We start from the raw sequence: 18,161 nt of genomic DNA on the forward strand, positions 1-18,161 counted from the left end.
GCTGTGACCACGTCTAATGGACCAGAGGCCAGAGTCCCTTCGCTTGGCCGTGGACGGCCAATGGAAGGATCAGATTCAGGTATGCGAGTCCCAGCCCTGCAGTGTACTCATACGTGACCTTGGTTATGTTACTTAGTTTATATAAGTTTGCACCATCTCTCCTGTAAAATAGGGATAACAACAGTATTCAGTGCATCGGTGTGACAGCGTGCTTGACTGCAAGCAGGAAGAATCTACAGAGCACAGATGTGCACAGCTGGAGGGTCAGCGGGAGCACCCCCTCCCCCCTTGCTCTGACGAGGGGGCAGTCAGTCTGTCTACAGTGCTGCTGGCAGGAGCACACGGCCCACTGCCCTGTCTCTGCCCTCTTGTCTCTTGCTCACACTCAGATAATCTAACATGAGTGCCCCCCTGCTGACCTGCCTGCTGGAGGCAGGGAGAGGGAAGCTGGGAACCCCAGAGGTTGGGCACTGCCTGGAGCCCCCCACACAAGGGAGAGTCACATGATGCTATACACAAGGGCAACTCTCCGGCAAACGAGAAATAGCTATGACAATAGGAGGGTTGTGAAGAATAAACGACAGGACGCACAGAAAGCCTTTAGCAACCTACTAGAACGCAGCAGATGGCCAAGACATGGCAGCTATTATTATTGCTATAATTGGCAGTATTTTTTATAGGAATAATAAATTTATTATAAGAACCACAGAAGGTATAGTAGTGCACATAAAAAAGAGGGAACCTCTGGACCAGAGGGCTGGCTGATGCTTCACCAGGGAGCCCTCCCTCTCCAGAGTGGCTCTGAGGATACCAGGTCCAGAGGATGGCACCCTGACCCAAAAGTGAGCCCAGCTAGTACACATGGTGCCAGGGGCAGGGTTCCCCCAGAATTCTCTGCTCCCCGGGACCCCCAGTGCTGAGCAGGCCCCAGGGCTTGAAGGGAACATGCCGTGAGGTATGAGGTCCAGCTGGTAGTGGCGACTTGAAACTATCCACAGGCCAGACTTCCTTCCAAGACATACGGGTGCCCCTGGATGTGGGAGCCTCCCTACCTCAGGCCCCGTATGAACCCAACACTGAGCAGTGAATTCTGTGTGTCTTCGGGGTTTCCTACAGAAACGGGGGGGAGTGTTTTCTGGCACACACACACAAGGGCTGTAGCAGGGCCCTGACTTCTCCCTGGGAGACAGGGAGGACAGGGGCTCTGCAGGTGCCAAAGGGACAGCAGCTTGAGGAGCGCAGGCCCGGGGCGTGTCTGCCACTCCTACCACAGAGGACTCCAGAGCCCCTGTCCCGTCCGGTACCTGTCCCGTCCGGTTCAAGTGTGGGGAACGCTTGGTAGGTCCCCAAGGCAGAAGATAAAAGCAGGAAAGCTAACCTAAGCCCAGGCTCTCTAGGGAACCCACACCTAGAAGGGTCCGACACAAGGTGTGTGTCCTCTGTGGCCCCAACAAGGCTTCCAGCCGGCCCGTGGTCCATGGTGGGCTGGCAGCCCGAGATGCAGCCGTGGTGGTGGCTAGGCAGCTGAGAGGCAGGCCTGGTGGATGCTCTCCGCCCAGGTGTTGAGCAGGGCTGTAACTGAGTGCTTGTCGGGGAGCTTCAGCAGCCTCGAGTTCATGCATCGGTACACCGACTGCAGGAAGGGGCTGGCGTCGTACTGCCACTGCCGGTCGATCCACAGCGGGCTCTGGGCGGGGTAGTCAGCGGGCACACTGAGCTCCAGGGGTGGCACGCTCGGGAGATCCTTGTCATCCAGCTTGCATATTAGGTGGACGGTGCCGTTGTCATTGCAGTGAGAAGGGTCCAAGTTCACCAGGAACTTGGGGTCTAATCTGGCCACCTCCCTCTGGAGCACGTTGGGGATGCTCTGCTGCTCATCCTCTTCAAGCTTACGCTTCCGGGTGCACACCACCGGTGCCGTGATGGGTGGGCCATGGATGGCCCTCATGGCTGGCACGAATGTGTGGTGCAGGGAATGGTTGAAGACGGGCGAGCGGATGTTGGCCAGGACAGCATCCAGGAGCGGCTGGCACAAGGACTGCTGCTTGGTTGGTGGTCCCGGGGGTGGTGGGGGCGTGGGCACCGCCATGTCATTCTCGAGTTCCTCCAGGGCAATCTCACACTTCTGCAGAGTTTCCAGAGGGCACCTCTTGGAGGGGTCCGTCAGGATCTCCAGAAGGCTCTTCATCATACTCAGGTCCTTTTTTCTGTCTTCATTCTTGTCGATCTTGTTGATCATGCGGCGTAGGGGCTCGATGTACTTGGACAGCTGCTTCAGCTTGTCCAGGTACTGCTGCTCCTCGGCCTGACTGGAGCCCGCTGGGCTCATGACTGAGCTGGAGTTTACAGGGGTGTTTAAAGGTCCCGGGGAGGGGACGCTGAAGTTCTGCGGAGTGCGCGCTGTCACTGGACCCTGGGAGGGCTGTGGTGAGGGGCTCGGCAGGAAGCTACTGGGGGATGGGGCAGGGCCGGAGCTGCAGCAAAGGGAAAGGGAGCGTGTCTGTGAGCTGTGGGCACCAGCAGGGCCCTCCCTGTGAGCCAGGCAGGGAGGGGCACCCCGGCCAGGCCTACCTGACGTTGGAGTTGGGCTGTGAGCTGGGCTGGCCGGGCTGCGGGGACGGCTGTGGGGGAGGGGGCATCGACTGCGGGGTCTGCACCTGCTGGCCCTGCATGGTGAGGCTGTTCTGGCTGACCCTTGTCTTTCTCTGATGCCCTGCTTCTCAAATACTAATGTTGGGGTCCAGCCCGAGCAGGTCCAGGGGTTCCCAAAGGTGTGGATGGAGTCGGCAAAGAAGGAATGACACAGAGGCAACGTTCAGTTGATTATCATAGCTAGGTTCTCCAGCCAGGTTCTGTGTCTTGGCAGTATTTTTAGCAGCTACCGCTCTGGCCACCAGGGATGATACAGGCAGATGATAAAAATAGACTCATTTTCGATGAGTTCGTGATGAGGGATCCTGGGGAGAGGGCGGAAGGAAGGATAGGCAGTGAGCAGAGAGGCCAACGCCTCTGAGGAGGGACAGCTAAGGATGCAAGGCCACTGGGGAACTACCCTTGACATCCCTGTCAGCCTGGACGCAGGACCATCGCCAGCAGAACTGCTGCTGTGGCACCAGGGCCTCCCTTCCATTGTCCAGGTGTCCCTGCCCCACCGGCTGCCCCGACACAGGAGGTTCTTCCCTCTTGATGACCTGCCTCAAGTCTCAGGTAGAGGAAAGACAGACCTCGGTCCTCCTGAGGTTAATGTGCAGGCTCAAACCTTGTCATTTAAAAGGGAAACGGGTATGTCTGCGCATTATTTGATTCAAAACGACAGCTGAAGTCTAACTGTTAGCCCAGTGTAACCGCAGAAAACGAAGCCTGGCGTGGCCATTAAGTCTTTGCATCTCTCTGCTGCTGACAGTGGGGATTTTTTTGTTAAAGGGCAGAATTCTCACCACAAGTTCAAGGCATATTAGTCAGTGGCTGAGAGGTCAAATCAAAAGTGAAATCGGACCTTGGAAACTATGGTCCCGAGACATTCAGATATTGCGGGAGACGAGACGTGTCCTCTTAAAGGTGTGTGTGTGGTGTGTTACCTCTGGCGGTCCTAAGCTGACTTCGTTTTGTTTTGTTTTTTCCTCAGCTGACTTTGTAATGCCTGATCCTTCCTCCCAATCAAGGTGCATGATGGTTTGCAAATGACGAACCTGAGGCCTTGGAAGGCTCAGAAGGGCCACCCCAGTAAAAGAAATTAAAGAAACCAGAGTTGGTATTGGGTAAAATTTAGTGACATTAATAGAAAATTTAGTATTGGGTTTAAGGTTACTGTAATGTATAGTACACCATTATTTAGAAACTAGAGGCCAGTGCATGGGATTCATGCCCTGAGGGGGGGTGGGGGTCCCTCAGCCCAGCCTGCGCCCTCTCACAGTCTAGGAGTCCTGGGGGAAGGGGGGTGTCCGGCTGAAGGCCCACGGAGAGCTGCTGCGGAGGTTGGAGAGGCTCCTGCCACCGCCCCTGCACTCGCCAGCCATGAGCCCTGTGGGAACACACTGACCACCAGGGAGCAGCTCCTGTGTTAAGTGTCTGTCCCCTGGTGGTCAGTGCACATCATAGCAACCAGTCATTCTGCTGTTCAGTTGATTTGCATATTACCCTTTTATTATATAGGATGCCCAACTCCATTTCCCCCATACCAAATCTTTCACCTTGGATTAAAGTTGTAATCCAAGTTGTGATGGTGGTAATGCTAAGCGATGAGGATTAACTAATTAAAATGTAGTTAAAAGTTAATGTGCTGGGTAGTCATTCCTTCATCCAAACAATATCCATTCAGTGCCAGCTATATGTCAGAAATCATGCTGAGTTCTGGGATGCAATGAAGAATGAAGGCAGTCATGGACCTCAGGGAGTAGAAGGAAAAGAGAGTGATTATATAAAGAAATGCAAAGTGGTAAAAGTTATCAGTGCTATCAAAAGGGTAAGCTACTAGAGTAAGGATGTGTGACAAACAAGCTGAGACACAATGAATGTGAATAGGTACCTTGGTGGAGAGTGGATGGGGTAGGGGGAAGGAGGGTGTTTGTCTGGCAGTCATCCAGCTTGCCTTACATAACCCCACTCCTTCCTAGGAAAGGCAAAGGACTCTGAACGTTAACAACAGGCTGGGAAACAGACCCCAACTCAGTCCACAGACCCACCCCCGGCATGCCCACAATCTAAAGCACACAGATTCTCAAGTCAAACACTCTTGTTTAAGCCTCTATGAACAAGACAATGAAGATTATACAAATAAGAATAATGGCTCATCCCTGCCCTCCATAGTACCCAGTCTACTTTTGAAGATAAGACAAATGCATAAATAGCTTTTAAAAACATCTAGGAGGCTCAATGCAACGAGAGAAGGCATATTCTTTCATCCATTCAGCATTAATTTAGCTATTATTGTGGGAAACAAAAATGACTAAGATTCATTATTTGGGTCAAGAAAAATGGGGCTCACTACAAATGGCCAAAATCCAAGCCCCCAACAACACCAAATGTTAACGAGGATATGGAGCAACAGGAACTCGCATATATTGCTGGAGGGAATGCAAAATGGCACAGCCACTTTGGAAGACAGTTTCTAAAGTTTCAAAGACAGTTTATTACAAAATTAAACACGTTTTTACCCTAGGATCCAGCAATCATGCACCTTGGTATTTACCCAAAGGAGTTGAAAACTTCTATCCACACAAAACCTGCACATGATGTTTCATCATAATTGCCAACCAAAGGCATCCTGGAAGCAACTAAGATGTCTTTCAGTGGGCGAATGAACAGACAAACTGCTATATCCAGACAATGGACTAGTATTTGGCACTGAAAGAAATGAGCTATAAAGCCCTGAGAAGACATGGAGAAATGTCAAATACGTGTTACTAAGTGAGAGAAACCAATCCCGAAAGGCTACTTTTTTAGAAAGTCATACTGCATAATTCCAACAATATAACATTCTGGAAAAGGCAAAACTCTGAATATATAAAAATATCAGTGGTTGTGGGGGAGGCGGGGTGTGTAAATAGGCAGAGGATTTTTAAGGCAGTGAACACTCTGTGATATATTGATGGATACACGGCATATACTTTGTCCGAACCCACAAAATGTACAACAGAATTGAGTGATTGTGATGTGCCAATGTACATTCGTCCTTGGTGAGAAATGTACCTTTCTGATGAATAATATTAATAATGGGGAGGCCATGCCTATGTTAGGACAGAGGGTATGTGGGAAATCTCTGTACCTTCCTCTCAACCTTGTTGTACACCTAAAACTGCTTTTAAAAAATGTCTTTAAAAAAAGAAAGATAGGGTTTTCATTGGGTCTTCAGGGGAAGTAGAAATTGAATTATTGGGAAAGGGAAGAAATATAGCTCAGGGAGATGTAACAGAGGAAATAAAGTCAGAGAAAAGGGACAGAATTTCCAGGTTGGTTGTGGCTGAAGAATTGACAAAGTTGACCAATTCCTGCTCACCCTGAACCCCGGGCAGACAATAATGACTGACCTCCATTCAATTTTTCTCAGAGTTCAGGAATCTTTCCTTCCAGGCAGCCACTCCCAATAAGTCGAAATATGAAACTCGCTCGGCAAGATAGTGGCTCCATTCACAGAAAGAAGGGAGACAGGAAAGAGAGCTGAGCTTTGAGGGAAGTGGGAAGGTCCATTTAATCGGTTGGTAAGGATGTGTCTAGGAGCAAACTAGTAAAATTCAGCAAGACCTATTAATCTAGAAATTAGCCTCAGAATGGTGCTTCTAGATCAACATTCACTCTTTTTAATATACATATGTTTATTGATTACAGAGAGGGAGGGTGAGGGAGAGAGAGATAGAAACACCAATAATGAGAGAGAAGCATTGATTGGCTGCCTCCTGCATGCTCCCTGTTGGGGACAGAGCTCACAACCTGGGCATGTGCCCTTGACCGGAATCAAACCTGGGACCCCTCAGTCCGCAGGCCGAAGCTCTATCCACTGAGAAAACCGGTCAGGGCAACATTCATTCTTTTGAGCCTCTTTGCTACTTTGGATGGGTATGAATAGTTCTCCCTTGAAGATGCTACATAATTTTAGAGACCAGCTTGCAAACTGAGTGATTACAGAAGTCTGCTAATGGACTGGATCAGAGTTTTTTATTTATTTTTGAATATATTATATGCACACACACACACACACACACTCTCTGAGTGGCCAGATTATTATGACCACCTGACGTTTGTAGGCAAATTAGCCGTACACTGCACCATATGGGATATGGAAGCCGAAGGCCTGTTCAAACACCTTTGCTGTCTGCAATTACCAAGATAAAACATCTCCAATTTGCACAGGAACACAAGGATTGGACAGTCGAGCATTGGAAAAAAGTCATGTGGTCCAATGACTCACGTTTCCAGTTGCATCATGCAGATGGCAGAGTGAGAATTTGGCGGAAACAGCATGAAAGCATGCACCCCACATGCATGAGTGTAACCCTTCAAGCTGGTGTGGGCAGTGTTATGGTTTGGGGCATGTTTTCCTGGCATGATTTGGGCCCTTTAATTCGTGTGGAACAACGTCTGAATAGTACAGCATACTTAAGTATCGTTGCTGATCAGGTTCATCTATCATATTGATGGTGTATCCCAATGGAGATGGCTTCTTTCAACAAGACAATGCGCCATGCCATGGTGCTCGTATTGTGCAGGAGTGGTTTCAAGAACATGAGGAGACTTTCTTTACCTTGCTTGGGTGGCCCCTACAATCACCAGATCTCAATCTAATTGAGCATTTGTGGGATGAAGTTAAAAGAGCCATCAGGCAGCTGGTTCCACAACCATCAAATCTCACAGAACTGGACAGAGCTATTTATCAGGCATGGTGTCAGATTCCTTGCATCACCTTTCAACATCTCGTGGAGTCAATGCCAAAAAGAATGGCCGCAGTACTGAAGGCAAAAGTACTGCGGCCCAATGAAGTACTGATGGGTGGTCATAATAATCTGGCCACTCAGTGTGTGTGTATATATATATATTTTTTTAATTTCAGAGAGGAAGGGAGAGGGAGAGAAACATCAATGATGAGAATCATTGATTAGCTGCCTCTTGCATGCCCCCTACTGTTGATTGAGCCCACAACCAGGGCATGTGCCCTGACCAGAAATTGAACTGTGATCTCTTGGTTCATAGGTCAATGCTCAACCATTGAGCCACACCGTCCAGGCTGGATCAGAGTTTTTTAAACTTCAGTTATTTGTGCAACTACTGTTAGTGATTCTAAAAGAGCTGGTAATAGACATACTAGCAACTAACCAGGATTTTGTCCTTGAAAGATAAAAAGAATTGAAAGAGGTTAAACCTGTATGAGTTCAATGCTACCTATGTTAGGTCTGTGTGACACAAAAAAAACATTATTGTACCGTATATGTCTCACATTTTTTAACCATTGGATGGTGTATAATTGGCTAAAGTTTACTGAGCGTGCACCAGTCGCCATTCTCACAGCTTTATACTCAAAACATCTCGATTAGATAGAAAGTATTACCTCCAGTTATTGTATGAGAAAAAATGAGACATGGAGAGGTTAAGAAGTTTGCCTGGGTCATAATACCAGGAAATGGTAGAGCTGGGATTCAGACCCAGTCACCCCAGCTCCCGCAGCCATCCCCTCATTATTCTACTGTGCTGGCTGGCCAGAGAGAGTGGGACATCTCTGCAGAGCGACGTCATGGGAAGGTGTCATAGACTGAGCGGAAGGTGTCTGGAGATGCAGAGTTTTGATGGGTGGCATATACCCCATAGTTACATGAACATAGACAATAGCATTTAACTAATGGACAATGTTAAGGTGAGGTCTCCATGTATGAGAATACTATGGGGTTAAGCATTACCAAGATTATGTGTATGTGTGTGTGTGTAGAGAGAGAGAGGAAGAGATTGAATAGGTCTAAGGCAGAGGTCCTCAAACTTTTTAAAGAGGCGGTCAGTTCACTGTCCCTCAGACATTCCACACATGCGCACTGCGGGCCCAGGACTAGTCGGCTGCTAAGCAGGACAGGCAGCTGCGGCAAAAACACCCGGCGGGCAGGATAAATTTTTTTGGCGGACCGCACGTGGCCCGCGGGCCGTAGTTTGAGGACCCCTGGTAAGGTAATGTTTATTTACTGGTCAGAGTTTAGTGTAGGAAACAAAACCCACTCTAGATATCTCGAGAAGAATGGGATTTAATTCAGGGATTAGATGCCTGCAAAATCACTGGAAGAGTTAGGTGAATGGAATTTAAAAGGCTGCCTCCAGGCTTCTGTGGGTGTCATAAGTACTATTCACCAAGTAGTCCCAGCTCTCCACCTGCTGGGAGCACTTTCTAACCCCTTTGTGGTTAGGTGGCACTTGTGACTAGTTCTGACCATTGCTTAAGTAAATAACATATTGCTTCTGGATCAGAGCACGTAAGTGCCAGCATGATGGCCCTCCACATCTCTTCCCTCTGCCATGGCACCCGGCAAAGATTGGGTTGATGGCTGTTCGAGCAGTCCAGACCCTAAGACACACAAAGCTCAGCCCCTCGGCAATCCACAGTGGGGACGTATCATACACAGGAAATGAAACTTTGTTGTTATAAACCACTTAAGATTTTGAGGTTGTTTGTTACCCCAGCAGAACCTCACCTATACTGACTGAAGCAGGTTCTGACTTCTAGATTATAAACTCCCACAGCCACAATTCGGAGGGCAGGAACCATTACTGCCAGTACGATGTCAGTGAGATGCTGTTTCCATGGCTACCACACTGCCAAAGCCACCGCTTCCTCCGCCCATGACGCTAAGAATAAACAGTGAACATGAGTTCGGCTGTTGCCAACATTTCACATATATTGGCAGCACAAAAAGCTCTGGGGGGTGGGGAGGAATGGTCTTTGCATCCCTTCTACCTCAAAAATATCAAGATTATCTCCTTGCCAGAGCCTAAATTGCACCCGGAATCCTATTAACCAAAGGGCAGGAGAATGTGGTTTTTAGTCTTCAAGTCCCTGTGAGGGAGGACACGGATGGGAACATAGAAGGTGATGGAAACAGACACTAAGTACAAAACACAAGATCTAGCACAAATTCTCACCGTGTGCTCCACAGACCCTCAGCGTCGGAACCACTGGTGTGCCTACCACCAGAGGCCAAACACACACGGTCAGAATCTCAGAATCTCTGCTTTTTGACAAGAACCCCGGGTAATCCTCTCGCACACGGAAACTGGAGATCTCTATATAAGAGAGAGAGAAAAGAGGCCCAAAGCAAAATGGCTCCTATGTGAGAATCACTTTAATATTTTAACACTCCCTATGGGATTTGTGTTTCTCGAATAGTTTGAATTCATATTAAAGTGTGGATCATAAAAGTTAGCTATAGACGTCACAGACACTGAAACCCACAGAGAACGCAGATCTCGGGAAACCTTTAATCCAGAAGCCCCATGGGTAGCCCACAGATGTCTTCTTTTATGATACACTATGTATTCTTTTAACATTTGAGCTAATGTTTAGGATTTGGGAGATTTCATATAAAAACCCATACATCTGGTTTCTCTTGAACAATTAGAAGAGCTGACCATTTGGGACCCACATTTCCAATTGCCACTGGCCCCTCTGAGAGGCAGCGTCCCTGCCCCCACCTCACCTCCAACACACACTCTCCAGTTTGGTGCCGTCCCACCACTCCTGACTGCCTCCTAGGATTCCAGGCTGAGGGTCAATGTCCATTTGGCATCATGCTTGAAGTAGACCTTTCTACTGTAAAGAAAGATTTCTCGCCCTAACCGGTTTGGCTCAGTGGATAGAGCGTCGGCCTGTGGACTCAAGGGTCCCAGGTTCGATTCCGGTCAGGGGCATGTGCCTTGGTTGCGGGCACATCCCCGGTGGGGGGTGTGCAGGAGGCAGCTGATCGGTATTTCTCTCTCATCGATGTTTCTAACTCTCTATCCCTCTCCCTTTCTCTCTGTAAAAATCAATAAAATATATTTTAAAAAAAAAAGATTTCTCTTAACTATATGTCGATCAAAAGTACAGAAACAAACTCAGACCAATAAGGCTGTGTGAGTCCTTAGACCTTCCCACTTTATTCATTTTCACTGCCTGCCTGGCCCCTGGGGACACTCTGCCACTCTGGCCTTGGAGTGCTTGGTAGCATTTTTTGGTCCTGAGGCCCTTTTGCAGCATGTGATCTAAGCTCCAATTGAGGGGAGCCCCCTCCTGGCCACCTGTAGAATAGCACCCTGGAGAGGGGCTATTTTTATATTCTGGCATGGGGGGGTGGGGTAGGGAGAGGATTCGCTATACAGGATACCACAGCACTATGTACTGGAGGTAATTAGTTTGGCTCTAAAATTTGCAGTTAAATAAATGTTAATGAACAGCTGTTCCCAATAAACAGGATAAACTGAAATTAATAATTGCAGTATTCATTTAACAAATGAATTACCCACTTTCTAAATACACGGACATAACATGTGTGATCTCCTGCCAAGCCAGGCCAGCCTAAAAAAATTAATTTAGTGGCAAAAAAGGGCAACCTGGGAGCTGTGCCACCCACTCTGAAGGAACCAAGAAAATGGATAATGGCTTTGCTTGCTTTTTCTTTAAAAAATAAAAATAGCTGACTGACTATGATCCAAACACCGGGGAAAAGGGAGTAATTTCATTTTGCCAAAAGTGGAATAATGTTGTGCAAGTGTTTCCCAGGTGTTTCCATGACGACACACTCAGCCTGCCCACCATCATGGCTTTTATTTAGGCTACTATTTGCACATGGATCTTTAAAGAACCCGGCTGCATAGAGCAGTGATGGCAAACCTTTTGAGCTCGGCGTGTCAGCATTTTGAAAAACCCTAACTTAATTCTGGTGCTGTGTCACATATAGAAATTTTTTGATATTTGCAACCATAGCAAAACAAAGAATTATATTTTTGATATTTATTTTATATATTTAAATGCCATTTAACAAAGAAAAATCAACCAAAAAAATGAGTTCGCGTGTCATAAGTTCACCATCACTGGCATAGAGTCTCAGATAGGAAACTGCTAGAAACATTGAGTTCTCGGGCAGTGGTAGGGCATGAGCTTTGGAGGCATTCACCATTCACACAACCTCCTTTATGGTGCCAGACCCTGTTCCTGGCAGGGATGCCACCATGAACAAGGGCTCTGCCAGGTGGGCCCAATGCACCACAAACACATGCATGAAAGGAGAGGGAGAGAGAGAAACATCAATGATGAGAGGGAATCATTGATCGGCTGCCTCCTACATGCCCCCTACTGGGGATCGAGCTCACAAACCCGAGCATGTGCCCTTGACCAGAATCGAACCTGGGACCCTCCAGTCCACAGGCGGATGCTCTATCCACTGAGCCAAACCAACTAGGGCTGATTTCATTTTTAAAAGATCACTCTGGGTGCCCAGAGGGACAAAGGCAGGAGGCGGTGAGTTAGGAGGCTCTTGCAGATGGTGGCTTCAACTAGGGTTCTCCAGGCCTTGCCCCAGGCCACCTCTGCCCATGCCAAGGGATCCTCCCACCGCGGGCATCCCCGTAGCATACTGTGTTCATTACAAAATACAAGGTCATTACTGACAGGTGCTATAGCAAGTACTGGGAGCCAGGCCTTGAAGGCAATGACTAGGCTGCACATAAGAACTGTGTAGCCCCTCTCCATTCACTCTTTGATCTCTGCCCCTTCTCCCAATCCACACATCTCGTTATCAGAGTGCTTTGCATATGGAGGGACTCAACAATGGTTTGTGTTTAAAATGTTAAACTACCATAGGCACATGCAATATCTCAGGATAGATAACAGACAGCCTGGTCTGAATCCCAGCCCTACCATTTCCTACCTGTGCAGCCCTGGCCAATTTACTTCACCTCACTCGTGTGTCCGTTTCTCCATTTTTGAAGTGAGAGGATAGTGCCTAGCAATTGAGAAAGTCAACAACAACACAGGGAAAGATCTGTGGACGTGAGCATGTCAAGCATATAGTAAGTGATCAATAAATGTTCACTCTTAGTATTGGCCCTCAGTACACAAAGGTCTTCTCTGTGATTAACACAAATCCTGTTCCCCTGGTGACCAAGATGTGGATGTAAAACAGACGGTTACATTCAAAACTAGAAGCAAGGTTCATGGTAAAATTACTTAATAGACAGGAAGTTGGAAGTATTGGGCCAGGAGGTGACCTTGAAGGTGGAGAGGATGGCACACTGGTGCCTGGATCGCTGATGACACCATGGAGCCACCAGGCCAGCCCTGGACTGTTTGCATCCGGGACTGTTTCCTTGAGTGAGAAAGAAGCTTCTGCTTTATTTCAGCTATTTTTATTTGAGGCTTTCCTAGCCTATGCAGCCAGACCTAATCCTAAGTCACGCTGCAGGAAAATCCAGCAGTCTGCAGAGATACACACTGCACTACTTTCTGCGATCATCTCTGGGGATACAATTACAGAGAGAAGTCCAAGGAAAATAAGCTCTACCGTATTTAATGTTTTAGAACTCATTCATGTATTTGTACAAATCTAAAAATTGATTTTAAAACAAAGGGGAACACCCATGTTAAATTAAAGAGGGAGAGGGTCCGGGGAAGCGGCTGGTGGGGCTCAGGGCCTCAGGGGCCACGGAGCTGCTTTCCTCACGTCAGGGCTGGGCCGTGTCAGTGGCCACCTCCCCGGGGGGCTCTTACTCAGACTGTCAGCTGGGCACCCCCTCCGGAGAAACTTCACCTGTGGGCTGGCCACCAGGCACCACCAGCAGGCCATAAGCCTGGCTCCGTCCCCAGTAAAGGACCCCGGCTGAGACTGTTGCAGGGCTTTGCAGCCACGGGATCACCAGGCCCCAGAAGGGAGAGCGGGTTCAGGGACTGGCCCTGACAGGGAACTGGTTTCTCTTTCGTGATCACTGTTCCCAGACGGGAGGGAGAGGTCAGGGTGTGACCGATGATGCTGTGAGGTGCGAGTGAAGCCTGACCGTCCATCCTGCGCCGGCCAAGGGCCCAGGACTAAGGTGTTCTGCTGGTCATAGGTATCCCCTCAGACAGCAGGCATGGGAAGCGAGTCAGCCAGGTGTCGGTGGATAGGGGCATGTCACTGAGATTTTAAGTCCATATTCAACTCACATGCACTGACTTCAGATTACTTTCAGGAAACCCCAGACGAGTCAATGATGGGGGAACACGGAGAGTGGCCTTTCCTGTTTTCAACACGTCTGTCCTCACCGGTTCCCTGTCCTCACCGGCTCCCGGATCTGGCAAACCCCCAGGCCTCAGCAGCCCCACATCCACGTCCTCTGTGCCCACACCTGCAGAGCCTGGACGGGGGGGTGGGTATCATTGTCAATCAGCACCCCTCATTTCAAACAGGCTTCCGACCAGACCAGCAATTCTGCTGTTCCAGAGGAACCGGGTTTATCCTAATTCCCGGCCTTCCACCCTCTGTCCCTGCTACTTACAGGAGCTGCCACCTCGAAATGGAAAACCGTCCCCGTGTCTGCACCCATCTGTCACCTCTGCCTCCTACCACTGCAGAGGGCTGCCCTCCTCTTATTTAAGGCCCATCTCCCCCCACCCCCCCACCCCCAGGATCTGACCTCCTACCCCATCTCTTCCCAAAGCAACTGCCACTCCGGGGGCTGCTGCCACGTCTCTGGTGAGATCAACCTTCCCTTTGCCTCTGCGTCACTCGGGGGAAACAAGGCACAATGTGGAAAAGTCAAACAATCCCCCCAAACCTGGAGGGCGTGTCCCTCCCACAGCGGCGGGCTTGCCATCAACACCGATAACAGACCCTTATTATCAGGACTCTGAATGTAAGCTGTAACTTGGAGGGGAATTCTTGTCCACCAGGCAGGTCAACTCCTACCTCAGGATTTCAAAACAAAAATGTATTATCACCTGGAAATGTTAATTGCCAGGGAGACTGCATGACTTCCCCTTGAAATATTAAAGCCACTCCACCTTTGTTTTAATATTCTATTATCCTCCCTTTTATTTATTTTTTTAAATATTTTTATTGATTTCAGGGAGGAAGGAAGAGGAATAGAGAGATAGAAACATCAATAACGAGAAAGAATCCTTGATCGGCTGCCTCCTACATGCCCCTTTCTGGGGATCCAGCCCCCAATCCGGGCATGTGCCCTGACCAGGAATCGAACTGTGATCTCCTGGTTCATAGGTCGACTCTCAACCACTGAGCCACACCAGCTGGACAACTCTCCTCCCTTTTAAAGAACGACTACAGAGATTTCCTTTTATAAAAACAAGTAAGTCTTGGTCATTTATAATCCTGGGATTCAAATAATATGATGGGGGTGGGGTGGGGGCGCTGAATGATGCTTTAAAAGAAATCAAGCAATATTTCAAATCAGAGCATTTCACAGAGCATTTCTGGAATGCTTTCTTCTCTTGAAAAAAATCAGAGCACTAGGCAACACCGGGGCTTTCTCCCACAAATAACCATCAGCTGGAACCGAGTGCAAGCGGATGCTTTCAGACCTGGAAACCCTCTCCAGTTCACGAAGGTCTCCACTACACACCATCTCCCTGTTTGAATTCACACAGGTTATACCACTATTTGTTACCATCTGCAAGGCACATACTTTATTTTATCGCCCTCTGCTGGCAGTTCTATGAAACTGCACACAACTACCAAATTACTCCAGCCTGTTACCACCTGCAAATAGGTCAGCCACTCAAAACCAAAATTCTCTTTACCCAGATTCCTGACCCTCTCCTGCATCAGATGATACGTATGCAAGAAATGCAAACTGGACTTGACTTTACCAGACCGTGACTTAAAAAGTGAACAGGAATGCCCAACATCAAATACAGATTTCTCTTATTATGCTTTCAATTTACTTGTGAAGAGAATTCAGAATTGCTTCATTTACATAACAAAGCTTTATTTTTTCCCCCAAAATAGCTTATAAAATCATTTTTCACCATATTTCTGAATGTGATTCAAACATATTTATTTGATCCTGAACTTTCCATGAGGTACTTCTTGTCACCCATGGCGCTCACACTAGCCATCATGGAGCCCAAAACAAGACAAGAGGCTCTTTGTCACTGGGCTCCTGCAAAGTGCCACCCTCCCAGCCGAGGGAAACCACCACCTCCCAGGACATCCCTATCTGCATGCAGAGGTATTAGAGCCATTCCAACTTCACACACTCCGACAGCTCTATTTTGAAAGACATACATTCAATTAGAGAGATTACTGCTTTATTTTTTACCACCATGGTCTTCTCTCTGGTAGATAAAATAGGACTTGAAACCCAAGCAATTCTTTGATCACACCTGCAACTTAATCACCCCATTCCCAACCAGCAGCAGCAACAGCCAAAGAATGCAAAATGCCCAATTTTTTGCAGCTGAACTGGAAATTGAAAGGTAATTGCCAAGTGCTCCTATTCAAACACTCCTATGGAAATACAATAAAACCCACAGGTGGGTAAGACCGATCCAAATGAGCAAAAATGGAGAGTATAATTCTTATAGAAATTCTGCTTCGTGCATATCAAATACATCTTGGGATTCCCCCAAAGCTCTGTCCCTTTAAGCAAGTACTTAATGTAGAAGAATAAATAATTGTCTTCAACTACACATATTTGCTTACAATGAGTGTCCTTAAACCTTTAAGCCACCAGTGTCCTGGGAGTCCCTGAGGCCCTCTCAGGGGGCCCACAAGACCAAAACTATTTTCTAATGATACTAAAACGTGATTTCCTTTCTTGCCCTCATTCTTTCTTTTTTTAACATTTCTTTATTAAGTTATTACATATGTGTCCTTATCCCGTTCTTTTTTTTTAAATTTCTTTATTTATTAAATTATTACATATGTGTCCTTATCCCCACATTACCCCTCCACCCCCCCACTCATGCCCTCACCCCCCTGGCCCTCTTTCTTTCATGAGTGTACAGCGGGGTTTTCTAGAGGCTACCTGACGAGTGAGGCTTCAGACTGAATGAACAAGCAGATACTGAGCCAGGCACTAGAGAGATTTGCACAAACATAGAATCATAACACTCATCTCACTAATTATTTTTGTTTTAAAAAGTGTAGTTAGCTCTTATGAAACTATTAAGGTAACATGAAATGTGTTGATTATTGTTATCTATATATATAAAAGCCTAATATTCTAAGTGTCCAACTGTGCAATGGTTCGACTGGTGGCTATGACACACACTGACCACCAGGGGGCAGATGCTCCAACAGGTAGGTTAGTTTGCTGCTGGGGTCCAGCCTATCAGGACTGGGTGAGACCGGCCAGACATGCCCTGGAGCCCTCCCACCGTCCCTCCCCATCCTCTAAAATATTTCTTCTAATTAATTTCCTTTCAATGTCCACGAAGGTGGGATGGTTCGACTGGTGGCTATGACACGCACTGACCACCAGGGGGCAGATGCTCCAACAGGTAGGTTAGTTTGCTGCTGGGGTCCAGCCTATCAGGACTGGGTGAGACCGGCCAGACATGCCCTGGAGCCCTCCCACCGTCCCTCCCCATCCTCTAAAATATTTCTTCTAATTAATTTCCTTTCAATGTCCACGAATCTGTGCACCAGGCCTCTAATTTTAAAATAAACTAGTATGTTACATTTTTCTCAGGTTTGATTTCAAAAAAGGTAAATGTTGATAGAACCAACATAAACAAAAGCTCTATGAGGTCCTCAATAATGTTTTAAACGTGTAAAGGGGTCCTCAGACCAAAACGTTTGAGAGCCACTATTTTTAAACAGTCTTCCTGTTGTTGACAAGGTTAAGCAAGCTCTCTGAAAACGGATTTTATCTTAAATAACTGTTGTTGCATTGCTCATCAAAAGAGTGGGTCACAGGTTCCGAATTCAGCCCTCAAAGCTCCCAGCAGGCCTCACCATCCCCACCTCCACTTGCCAACCCTACAGCCTTCACTAGTTCACTGGAGGCATCCCATCCCATTCAACTCGCTCAAAGCCCGTATTTTATAGTGATTATCATCATCACAGCCCATCATTTTTTTAATTGGAAGAGCGTTTACCATGTGCCCGGCATGTAGCCTTCATTATCCCCTTAATGAATTAATAAAACTGCTGAGAGCAGTGTCTGGAATGTGGCAAGCCCTCATTAACGTCTGCGATGATGATGGTGACTCGGGCCTTACACTAATCCCCTGAGGGATCCACTGAGATTATTCCTCGATTACAGATGAGGAAACTGAGGCTCAGAAATGTTACTTGGTCAAGTTCACACAGCCAGTAAATGGCAGAGCTGGGCTCCTCACCCAATTCTAAGTCTTAAGTCCATGAGGCAAACACTTCCGCTCTACTATGCTGTACACCAGGTTTCTCACTCTACCGTGCAGGTGAGTCACTTGAGGTTCTCGTTAAACGCAGGTCCTGGTTCAGGAGGTCTGGGGGGCCTGGGGCTCTGCATTTCTGACAAGCTCCCCAGCAGTGCCCAAGCTGCTGGTCCTTGATCCACATTCTTTAGATTCGCCCCTCACAGGTATTTTAAACCATTGTTTAATCTCTGTGTTCATTTTCCTCTATCTATACTCAAATATCCTTTTCCTAATTAAAAGTATTTTTATCCTCGTCCTAGTCAACAAAAGTTCCTAATCTTTTTTTTTTTTATTGCTTAAAGTATTACAAAGGGTATTA

At 47.5% G+C, this 18,161-nt stretch overlaps 1 protein-coding gene across 1 annotated transcript in view; it reads right to left on the reverse strand.

The window, feature by feature from the left end:
• Window positions 1-1,166: 1,166 nt before the first annotated feature.
• Window positions 1,167-18,161, reverse strand: part of LOC102246012 (mediator of RNA polymerase II transcription subunit 15-like) — a 24,686-nt gene continuing 7,691 nt past the window's right edge. Inside the window, exons 3-4 of the mRNA XM_014533145.1 lie at window positions 2,572-2,713; window positions 1,167-2,474 (exon numbers count right to left, since the gene is read on the reverse strand). Of these exons, the coding sequence (XP_014388631.1) occupies window positions 1,517-2,474; window positions 2,572-2,713 (1,100 nt within the window). The 3' untranslated portion in view covers window positions 1,167-1,516. The remainder of the gene's footprint in view (window positions 2,475-2,571; window positions 2,714-18,161) is intronic.

This window comes from Myotis brandtii, unplaced genomic scaffold, assembly GCF_000412655.1.
Source record: "Myotis brandtii unplaced genomic scaffold, ASM41265v1 scaffold95, whole genome shotgun sequence".
Classification (NCBI taxonomy): domain Eukaryota; kingdom Metazoa; phylum Chordata; class Mammalia; order Chiroptera; family Vespertilionidae; genus Myotis; species Myotis brandtii.